Genomic DNA, 12199 nt, shown 5'->3' on the forward strand with positions numbered 1-12199 from the left:
AGTCCTCTCCATGTCTCCCTTCAAAGCTTACCACTATCCTGATTTTATTTTATTTTATTTTATTTTTTTATCCTGATTTTAAAGTAATTACTATCTTGCATTTCTTTATGTTTTTTTTTTTTTATCACCCATATGTACTGACATATGTAGGTTTACCTTTTTTTAAAAAAATGCTGGAATAATATTTTACACATTGATTGGGAAATATGGAGAGTTGGATGAACTTGAGGAAGTCATGTATTTTTTGATAATAAGCATACAAATAGTACTTAATGTGTGCTAATGCTTATTACATGTTACCAAAACCAAGATCAGTCTTCTGCCAAACCATGCTCTCCACCACCATATGATAATGCCTTGAGCCTCAGTTTTCCCATATGAGCTCTAACAGCTGGCAGCTGGTCTGACAATTATCAGCTAGTCTGTTGGTTCTCCAGTGAACACAATCTCTTTAAATATCAACATCAAATGAGGTCACACCCTAGCTATGATGGAACAAGACAGAAACAAGTTTGCTCTGAAATCATGAAAACTTCCCCCCCCCCAAACTAATATGAATGACTCTAGTTGTTTACTAAGTACAGAAAAAAAATTAAGATACCTACTCTTCAAATTGTCCCCGTTCCCTGAGACTACCCAATCTAGTACAGAGTCCCTGGTTTCTTAAGCCTTTTTCACATCATCCAGCACAAGCCCATTTAATGCCCTTTCACCAGGCACTCTCATGGTTCTCCATGCTATGTAGACACCCTTGCTGCAGCAAATTAATAGACTCAATTTCACTTGACCATAGATGTGTTCCTGGCAGTTTTGGGCATTGGTCTTTAAGATCTTTTCAATATGTCATATTTGTGACATAGCTTGAAAACTGTCAACTGCTGTGCAAATGTTAGCAATTACTATTTCCTTGATATGTACGGGAAACAGACATTCCCTTTTGAATAGATCTCTCCTGCCTCACTGGTTTTAGTGAGAATTAATTGACATAAAATATATAAACTGAAGGTTTACAATTGTAAATGAATTGAAAATCTTATTTATTTGTTTGTTTATTATTTTATTTAGGCCTATCTGGCTCCAAAGAATTGTGAGAAACACAATAGGTGAATCTGTCATCCACCTTTAGTTGAGAACCTCTGGTCTAGCCTTGCTCCTAGAACACAAGCTGACCACACAGGACTTACCTCTTCGTGAGACTCTCTGTTCCTCTATGCCTAGCCAAAGACTCCTCAAATCCTCTTTTCATCTTCTCATCCTATTTCATACAACTTTCAACAAGGCATATTCAAATGCCACTCCTTGAATCTAACTCAAGTGTCTCTGGCCTAAATACACCTTTCTCTATTTTCCACCAGGACAGACTGCCTTGAACTAGCCCCCCCATCCACAAAGATGGTCTGGTTCTGCAGGGGGTGGGGCAAAAAGTAATGAATTCTCTCCTTCACATACCAGTAATGTCATTCCTTCCTCCCCCAGGAGGGCCCATGGCTGTCACAAGCAGCACATCAACGATGTCCAGCCTATTAGTATCCTTCTTGTCAAACCAGTAACCATGGTCAATCCATTGCCGTAGGAGCTCAATGGGGGGCTGTGCTCCATATATCTCTTTGGCTGGCATGTTGAGGTCATCTGGGGAAAGACGTAATGGCCACAGATTGTAAATCTATGGGATCTTTTGCTCTTTCAGGAGGTAGCAGATGACTATCCTTCCATGGGAGAGTCCATACTCAGTTGTTACACCCTCACTCTAGGTAGGGCTCAGCCAGTGAACATTTTCACCATAATGGAAGAGATTTTCCAGGGCTCTGGCTTTCCTGGTTTATTGAGATCTCTGTGCATTTATTGAGATCTCTGTGCATGAGATCCTCTGTGGAAGGATGCATAGATTGGCATTAACAAACAGATAATAAAATTTTTCTCATTCCTTCACCCAAAATATATATAGCTACTATGTGCTAGACATTTTGTTAATTTCTAGGGATATGATGGTGAGAAAGTTGACAGAGTATTTAATTTACCACCAGGTAATAGTGGGAACTCCAATAACAGAAAGGATTCAAGCTAGGGTTTCTGAAGAGCAAAATCAAAAAGGCAAGGATAAATTGTTATTTCCTCCAGGGTAGGGATTGATTTTCTCCAATAGTACATTGTTCAGTACTGGCACATAGAAGGCACTCAATAATTTCCAATGAACATTGACTAAATGCCCATTTTTGTGTCATGTAACATTTTAGTAATTTTATACATGTTATCTCATCTACTCAAGGTGATGACTTTATAAGGAAGGTAGTATTACCTTTATGTTAGAGGTGAGGAACTGAAGGTAATGGAATAATATACTTAGGGTTAAAAAGTGAGATTTGGACATAGGTCTGTTTGACTGCAAAGCTTAAATTGCTTCTGGATATACCATAAAAATAGGAAGGGAGAACAGATGAGAGGAAAGGGCAAAGGAGAGAGGGAGGACAAGAAAGGGAAAAGAAAATATGATCCCTGCCTTTAAGGAGCTGTTGTTAATTGGCAAGGATATAAATACACACCACATTTACTATCAATACCTTAATTTTAAAGACAGAACATGAGATAATGCAGAAGAGCAGGGAATTACTAAATCACAGTTCTATGAATCAGCAGTAAGAGAGTAGAAAATATAATGTATTTGGCACCAAGAAACCTGGTTTTGTCTTGTGGCTCCAGAATTTTCAAGACGTTTGACCCTGAACAGGGAATTTAACCTTCAGAGCCTCATTTAATTGACTAGTAAAGCAGATTTTTTAAAAAAGTCAGTTTTCATTCCAATCCCAAAGAAGAGCTGTGAAAAAAAAAAAAAAGAAGAAAAGAAAGAAAGAATGTTCAAACTAACAGACAATTGTGCTCATTTCCTATGCTAGTAAAGTTAACTCAAAATCCTTCAAGCTAGGCTTCAGCAGTACCTGTACTGAGAACTTCCAGATTTACAGGCTGAGTTTAGAAAAGGTGGAGGAGTCAGAGGTCAAATTGCCAACATTGTCAGATCATAGAGAAAGCAAGGGAATTCCAGAAAAACTGCTGCTTCAGTGACTACGAGGAAACTTTTGACTGTGTGGATCACAACAAACTGTGGAAAATTCTTAAAGAGATGGGAATACCAGACCACCTTACATGTGTCCTGAGAAACTTGTATGCAGAGCAGGAAGTAACAGTTAGGACCTTATATGGAACAAATTACTGGTTCAAAATTGGTTCAAATTTTATGGTTCAAAATTGGGAAAACAGTATGACAAGGCTGTATATTGTTACCCTGTTTATTTAACTTATATGCAGAGTATGTCATGTGAAATGCCAAGCTGGCTGAGTCACAAGCTGGAATCAAGATGGTCATGAGCAATACCAACAACCTCAGATATGCAAATAATACCACTCTAATGGAAGAAAATGAAGAGCAGCCAAGAGCCTCTTGATGAGGTCAAAAGAGGAAAGTGAAAAAGCTAGCTTAAAACCCAACATTCAGAATACCAAGATCACGGCACCCAGTTCCATCACTTCATGGCAAATAGAAGGGGAAAAAGTAGAAGCAGTGACGGATTTTTCTTTCTTGGGCTCCAAAATCACTGTGGATGGTGACTGCAGCCATGAAATTAAAAGATGCTTGCTCCTTGGAAGGAAAGCTGTGATAAACCTAGACAGTGTGTTAAAAAGCAAGGACTTCAATTTGCTGACAAAAGTCCATATAGTCAAAGCTATGGTTTTTCCAGTAGTTGTGTATGGATGTGAGAGTTGGACCATAAAAAAGGTTGAGCACTGGAAAATTGATGCTTTCAAATTGTGGTTCTGGAGAAGACTCTTGAGAGTCCCTTGGACTGAAAGGAAATCAAACCAGTCAGTCCTAAAGGAAATCAACCCTGAATATTCATTGGAAAGATTGATGCTGAAAGTGAGGCTCTAATACTTTGGCCATCTGATGCAAAGAGCCAACTCACTGGAAAAGACCCTGATGCTGGGAAGCACTGAAGGCAAAAGGAGAAGTGGGTGGCAGAGGACGAGATGGTTAGAAAGCATCATCGACTGAATGAACAAGAACTTGAGCAAACTCTGGGAAATAATGGAGGACAGGGAAGCCTGGCTTGCTGCAGTTATGGGGTTGCAAAGAGTTGAACATGACTTAGCTACTGAATAACAACAACAAAGTGATCATGATGGCCAGTAAACTCAAGGGGTTGTGAGGCTCAAAAGAAATAAATGAGGAAGTGCTTTGTAAACAATGTGCTTATTTGGCAACTATTAGATTTCTTCATACACTGATAACATATTTATCCGGCACTTAATGGAATAGAAGCTTATCACAGTGTGTGAGTTGCTTCTGAAGACACAAGAGAGCAAACACTACAATCCCCTTCTGAACATAACTACTGTCACCACAAAGTAACTTGGCCTGATCCATGGGCTCAACTTCATCCCAGGAGTAACTGGGATCCTTGCTCAGGCAAAAAGGCCTGTACCATGCCTCAACATGGAATTTGGCAGATAGTACATAGTTAAAAGAACTTGGAAATGAATGAAGGAAAGGACAAGAAACAAAAAATGAAAGAAGCAAGAAAGGGAGGAAGGAGAGAAGAAGGGTGGAAAGATGGAAGAAAAGAAGGAAAGAAAATAGGAGGGGAGGGAAGGAATGTGGAATTATATTAACAAGAAATATTTTATCTTCCATAGACAGTAAAATGAATATACAGCAGTCCTACAAAGGGAGATTCTGTTTTGCTGCAATTTAAAACAGAAGAATTTGGTGTTTCCAGATCCAGGCCAGTGCCTTACCCACAAATACCACTGCTTTCTTCCCTATGGGAGGCCCAAAAAGGCCTTTCCGCCGGCGATCCAGCTTGGACATTACGATATCCTGCGTCTGATTGGCTGAAGTTCTGGCAGAGAAATTGATGAAGTTGGGCAGATAAGTATTTTTGGGAAGGCGAAGAAGGAAGTTGTTGGTGATGACTGATTTGCCTGTGCCCGTGGGTCCTACGAACAGCATTGGAATCTCATGGTCCAGGTAGGTTTTCAAGAAGAAGGATTGTCGGGCTGTCTCCATGGTGGGGATGATGAGTTCTGAGACCTGTGCCACAAAGACATAGTGAATCTTGATACTGGGACCAGGAGATTGTGTCTTGGTATTCAAGAGACTTGAGTTTTATCCTTACTATCCATTCAGCTCTGTCTCTTATTTATCTTTATAATTTTGAGTATTTTACCTCTCTAGCAGCCTAGTTTCTTCATCTGTGAAATGGGGATAAAAATGGCATCTAGTTCACTGAGCTGTTTTGAAGGTTAAATGAAATCTTGTATGTAAATATAGACAATAACTGTCTATCGTCTGTTTTAGAGATGAGAAAACAGATCCAGACCTCACCAACACAGCAAGTAAACAGAAATGCAAAGATTTTAATCCCAGCTTGTCTGATCCCAAGGACTGTATTCTTAACTACTGAAATGTCATATTATAAACACCAATTAGAGTAAGGCTGGGTCTACAGCCCCTGCCCTCTGAGACCTTTTCTTTGAGCCACGCTGTTCGCCTTGCCCTAGGAAAGATCCACCTCCCATATGCCATCTATATTGCCTGTCCAAGAAGGGTTAGGTATGACCCTTGACCCCCATTCCTTGTGCTTATTTCTAATCTGCTTTTCCGAAGGCTCATATTCTTGGTTCCTCCTATTAATCCCTTTAGCAATATGGAAATCGCAACACTCTGCCTGGTATGCAGACTCTGACTGGGTTCTAAGGGCTTGGTCTTGGATTCCTAGAATCTCTATTACTTTGAGTAGAAAACCTTGCTTTAGATTGGCTTTTCTGAGCTTGAACCCTATCATCAACCATATGGCTGCTTTTGGTCCCTCCAATGATGGGTAGAGGAAGGGGTCTGCTTTTGTTCAGTCGCTAAGTTATGTCCAATTCTTTTGTGACCCCATAGACTTTAGCCTGCTAGGCTCCTCTGCCTATGGGATTTCCTAGGCAGGAGTAGTGGAGTGGGTTACCATTTCTTTCTTCAGGGTATCTTCCCAACCCAGGGACTGAACCTGCGTCTCCTGCATTGGCATGCAAATTCTTTACACTGAGCCAAGAGAGTAGCCACAGAGGAAGGGGCAGTAAGATCTAAATCATACGCTGAAGTCTACTTATATGTCTAGACTGGAAGAGGCTAGTGAGCATGGAGCCACTGTGCTGTGTAACTCTAGGGAGCACCACCCACACTATGGTTTATATAAATGGTGCCCCTATCTTTGCCAACAAAGGTCCGTCTAGTCAAGGCTATGGTTTTTCCAGTGGTCATGTATGGATGTGGGAGTTGGACTGTGAAGAAAGCTGAGTGCCAAACAATTGATGCTTTTGAACCGTGGTGTTGGAGAAGACTCTTGAGAGTCCCTTGGACTGCAAGGAGATCCAACCAGTCCATTCTAAAGGAGATCAGTCCTGGGTGTTCTTTGGAAGGAATGATGCTAAAGCTGAAACTCCAGTACTTTGGCCACCTTATGCGAAGAGTTGACTCATTGGAAAAGACTCTGATGCTGGGAGGGATTGGGGGCAGGAGGAGAAGGGGGCAACCCAGGATGAGATGGCTGGATGGCATCACCGACTCGATGGACGTGAGTTTGAGTGAACTCTGGGTGTTGGTGATAGACAGGGAGGCCTGGCATGCTGCGATTCATGGGGTCGCAAAGAGTCAGACACGACTGAGCAACTGAACTGAACTGAACTGAAAGCAAAACTAGACCATAATGCAAATGGCACCAACAGAGACTGCACAGTGTGGTGGCTGTGTGTATACTGTTAGACTAAGCTTGCCTTATTTTGATTAATAATTTGACCAGTGTAAAAGGAGCAGATAGAACAGAGAAATTGAAATGGCAAGGAAGAGAATTAACAGGTACTGAGCTATGGATGTTTTGCCTGTGTTATTCCCTGCAGTTTTCCCAACAGCCCTCTGAGGCAGCTGTATTATTAGCTCACTTTTTCAGATGAAAAAATTGAGACTGGAAGATGGCCAACTTGGCCAAAGTCACATAGCCAGTAAGTGATACTGAATGCTAAACCAAGTATCAAGACTGGGAATTTAAAGCAAGTTGGATTTCACGGACTTTTATTTTCAGGGGCTAGAACAGTTTTTTGACAAGTGAAAAATTCCCTGCATAACTAAAATATTTTCTGCATTTGACTCATTTGTAGGAATGGCACCCCACTCCAGTTCTCTTGCCTGAAAAATCCTATGGATGGAGGAGCCTGGTAGGCTGCAGTCCATGGGGTCGCGAAGAGTCAGACATGACTGAGTGACTTCACTTTCACTTTTCACTTTCATACATTGGAGAAGGAAATGGCAACCCACTCCAGTGTTCTTGCCTGGAGAATCCCAGGGACGGGGGAGCCTGGTGGGCTGCCGTCTCTGGGGTCACACAGAGTTGGACACGACTGAAGCAACTCAGCAGCAGCAGCAGCAGCAAGATTTCACACCCCTGGAGCTCAGGTGATGAAGCTCTTAAGGAGAATGAAAGCTTGGAACCTCAGTGCTGAGGGGTTCTTTACAGTCTTTTCCGTCTCCATGTGAGTCCTGAACTCATCACACATTCACTCCTGCCTGTGGCACCCTTCTCACAAGCAACTGTGGTCCTGTCTGGTGTCTGATTTTGTTTCCAATATTGCCACATTTCCATCCACCATCTACTACTCTACCTAGGGCCTGAAGAAACTACAATTACCCCAAGAAAGATAAATTTTGTCCACCAGATATGCAAGTAGAGGCATGAAAGTGCACATCTGGGAAAAATTTCCACAAGAAAATGAGTAGGAGTTGTAAGTGAATCTTCTGCTAACCAGAGAATCTATTAATCAGTATCCATTTTTCTGAGAATTCTGATTAAAGAAATCTTTCTCTTGGGATTTTAAAGAAAAGGCAAGGATCTTTTTGGCTGAGATATCTGAGAAGGGGACTGATGACCACCTGGAATTGTTCATGCTGACAATAATTAGAATAGCAACAGTATGATCTAGCACAATGTGAATGCCACCGATTCATGTATAATGTCTTCAATCTTTGCAACCATTATTTAGATATTTTTCATTCTATTGTGTAGTTGAGTAAACTGAGGCAGAGAGGGTGAAGACTGAATAAGAAATCTGGGACTCTCTGATTCTAAAGTCCATGCTTTATACACCCGTGGTGGATTCATGTCAATGTATGGCAAAACCAATACAGTATTGTAAAGTAAAATAAAGTAAAAAATAAATAAATAAATAAATAAAGTCCACGCTTTTGAAGGCTCAATTCAAGTCATGTTTGAACATTTTTCTAAAGTAAATTCTTTCACTTTTTCTAAAGTAATTTCTTTAACTAACCCAGATCTGATGTTAACGTCTCCACTCTGCTGAATATCAGGTCATTACTGAGGTTCTATGACCAGTAACTCTTTTACCTTTGCATTTGCAGAGATATTTTCCTCCTCTTTGGTGATATACTCTGTCCATGTGCACCAATGTCCACTAGCTTGCTTGAGGAAATAAAAATCATAGATGCTTCCTGGACCCAAAGAAATAGAACAAGTTATTAGCACATCAGAGGTTTACATTTCATATTTGAGATATTTAACTACCTCAGCCGTAGGCATCTGAAATGTATGACTATCAGTATTGGTAACTGTATAAACTAGAAAAACATCTTGTAAAGAATAATGATTTTATTATATATATAAAAATAATAGTTGTTGATTATACAAATAATGATAATATAAATAATATATATAATATATGTTATAAACAGGAAGTATTGAAAAGAACAAAAAAGGGAGAAAACAAAAGGCTCCAAATCTCACAATCAGAGATTACTTTCAACAGCAATCCTTTCTCTCTTGAGGCATACAAACATATTGAAGGTGGAAGTATAGGTACATGAAAGAAAGAATTTTATTAGGATAGGATCATTTAATATTATATATCATACAGACATATACACAAATATATATGAATTATTTAACATAATCTAACAATAAAATATATATTTTAATATATCATATTATTGAAAAATAAAAACATTAAATCTAATTTTATTTAAACTAGGAGACTAAAGTGAAACTGAGGGACCTTCTGAACTTCAGATAATCATCATTCACAACAGGAGATACTGGTTTCTAAAAGTGGTTTCTTTTTTTTCAATTGAGGTACAATTGACAAAGACTATATTTGTTTCAGGTATAAAATGAAATGATTCAATTTTTACACAAAGTGAAATGATCACATTATAAAATGACTATAATAAAGACTGTATATATTAATATATAATGCATGTAATATTAAATGATCCAGGGACTTCCCTGGTGATCCAGAGGTTAAGAATTCACCTGCCCGTGCAGGGACACTGGTTGGATTCCTGGTCCGGGAATATTCCACCTAGGACAGAGCAACTAATCCTGTGCACCACAACTACTGAGCCTGAGCTCTAGAGCCCGCGAGCCGCAACTACTGAAGCCTGTGCGCTGCAGGACCTGTGCTCTGCACCAAGAGAAGCCACCACAATGAGAAGCTTATGCACTGCAACGAAGACTAGCCCGTTTGCCACAACTAGAGAAAGCTGGCACACGACAATGAGATACCCAGGCAAGACAACAAAGACCCCGCATGGCCAAAAATAAATAAATAAAAAATAACTGATCCTATTCTTATAAAATCCATCCTCATACATAGTTAGAATTTTTTTCCTTGTGAGGAAAACTTTTTTAAAACAAGCATAGTTGATTCATAAAGTTGTGTTAGTTTCAGAGGAGATTGGGTGCATTTAGGGTGGTATGGCTGCAGACAAAAGCTGTGTTAGTTTCAAGTGTACAGCAAAATGATTCAGTTATATACAAATATATATATATAACCATATACATATATGTATATATGTATATAAATAGAGCTATATATATAGCTATATATATATATATAGCATATAAATATATAATTTTCAGATTCTTTTCCATTGTATATTTTTATGAGATATTGAACCGTCCTATGAAGTAGGTCCTTGTTCTCATCTATTTTTATTTATAGTAGTGTATATATGTTAATCCCAAGCTCCCAATTTATCCCTCTTAACCCATTACCCCTTTGGTAATCATAAATTAGTTTTCTATGTCTGTGAGTCTTTTTTTACAAATAAGTTCATTTGTATCATTTTTAAAAATTCCACATATAAGTGATATCATATGATATTTGTCTTTCTGTTTGAATTCACTTAATATGATAGTCTCTACATCCACCCATGTTGCAATAAATGGCATTTCATTTTTTTCTCTGACTGAGTAGATTTCCATTGTATGTATGTATGTGTGTGTATGTGTATATATATATATATATGTGATATATACATATATATCACATTTTCTTTATTCATCTATCGAACATTTATTAATAGGTTGCTTCCATGTCTTGGCTGTTTTGTAAATAGTGCAGCCATTATTATTGGGGTACATGTATATTTTTGAGTTATATTTCTCCAGAAATATGTCCAGGAGTGGGGCTGCTGGGTCATATGGTAACTCTATTTTTAGGGTTTTCAGAAACCTCCATGCTGTTCTCTGTAGTGGCTGCCCCAGTTCACATTCCCATCAAAAGTGTAGGAAGGTTAATTTTTCTTTCACACCCTCTCTAGCATGTTATTTGTAGACTTTTTGAGAATGTCACTCTGACTGGTGTGAAGTGATACCTCATTGTAGTTTTCAATTTCTTTAATTAGTGATATTGAGTATCTTTTTATGTGCCTGTTGACCATCTGTATGTTTTCTTTGGAAACATGTGTCATTAGGTCTTCTGTCCATTTTTTTTTCCTGATATTAAGTTGTATGAGCTGTTTGTATATTTTGGAAATTAATCCTTTATCAGTTGCATTTTTTTTGCAAATACTATCTCCCAAACTGTAGGTTGTCTTTTTGTTTTGTTTATGGTTTCCTTAGCTGTGCAAAAGCTTTTAAGTTTAATTAGGTCCCATTTTGTTTAGTTTTGCTTTTGTTTCCATTATTCTAGGAGACTCAGTCTAAAAATGTATTGCTGTGATTCCTGTTAAAGAGTGTTCTGCCTGTATTTTCCTCTAGGAGTTTTATAGTATCCACTCTTACATTTAGGTCTTTAATCAATTTTGAGTTTATTTTTGTATATGGGGTTAGAGAATGTTACAATATAGTATCCACTCTTACATTTAGGTCTTTAATCAATTTTGAGTTTATTTTTGTAAATGGGGTTAGAGAATGTTACAATATAGTATCCACTCTTACATTTAGGTCTTTAATCAATTTTGAGTTTATTTTTGTATATGGGGTTAGAGAATGTTCCAATTTCATCCTTTTACATGTAGTTCTCCCGGTTCTCCAGCACCATTTATTGAAGAGACTGTCTTTTGTCCATAGTATAGTCTTGCCTCCTTTTGTTGTAGATTAATTGACCATAAGTGCATGGGTTTATTTTGGGGCTCTCCATCCTGTTCCATCGATCTATATGTCTGTTTTTGTGCCAGTACCATACTGTTTTGGTTACTGCAGTTTTGTGGTATAGTCTGAACTCAGGGAGCATGAAGCCTCCAGCTATGTTCTTTGTTCTTTGTTCTCAGGATTGCTTTGGCAATTCTGGGTCATTTATGGTTCCATATAAAATTTAGGATTACTTGTTTTAGTTCTGTGAAAAAGTCATTCATAGTTTAATAGGGATTGCATAAATCTGTAGATTGCCTTGGGTAGTGTTTTAACAATATTGATTTTCCCAATCCAAGAACATGGTATACCTTTCCATCTGTTTGTGTTGTCTTCACTTTTTTTCATTGGTGTCTTATAGCTTTCACAGTATGGGTATTCTGGCTTCTTAGGTAAGTTTATTCCCAGGTATTTTATTCTTTTTCATGCAATGGTAAATGAGATTGTTTCTTTAAATTCTTTCAGATATTTCATTGTTAGTGTATAGAAATGCAACAGAGTTCTGTATATTAACTTTGTCTCCTGCAACTTTACCAAATTTTTTGATGAGCTCTAGTAGTTTTCTGGTAACTTTAGGATTTTTTTTTTTTACTTCTTCTTTTCCAATCTGGATTCCTTTTATTTATTTTTCTTTTCTGATTACTGTGACTGGAGCTTCAAAAACGACATTGAATAAAAGTGGCAAGAGAAGGCATCTTTGTCTTGTTTCTGATCTTAGAGGAAATGTTTTCAGCATTTCA

General features: G+C 38.2%; 1 protein-coding gene across 1 annotated transcript in view; it reads right to left on the bottom strand.

Moving 5' to 3' along the window:
* Positions 1–12199, bottom strand: part of DNAH3 (dynein axonemal heavy chain 3) — a 234734-nt gene that overhangs the window by 64956 nt on the left and 157579 nt on the right. Inside the window, 3 exon segments of the mRNA XM_069570315.1 lie at positions 1450–1629; positions 4792–5086; positions 8436–8539. Coding sequence (XP_069426416.1) covers positions 1450–1629; positions 4792–5086; positions 8436–8539 — 579 coding nt within the window.

Source organism: Ovis canadensis, chromosome 24 (assembly GCF_042477335.2).
Source record: "Ovis canadensis isolate MfBH-ARS-UI-01 breed Bighorn chromosome 24, ARS-UI_OviCan_v2, whole genome shotgun sequence".
In the NCBI taxonomy this organism is placed as follows: Eukaryota; Metazoa; Chordata; class Mammalia; order Artiodactyla; family Bovidae; genus Ovis; species Ovis canadensis.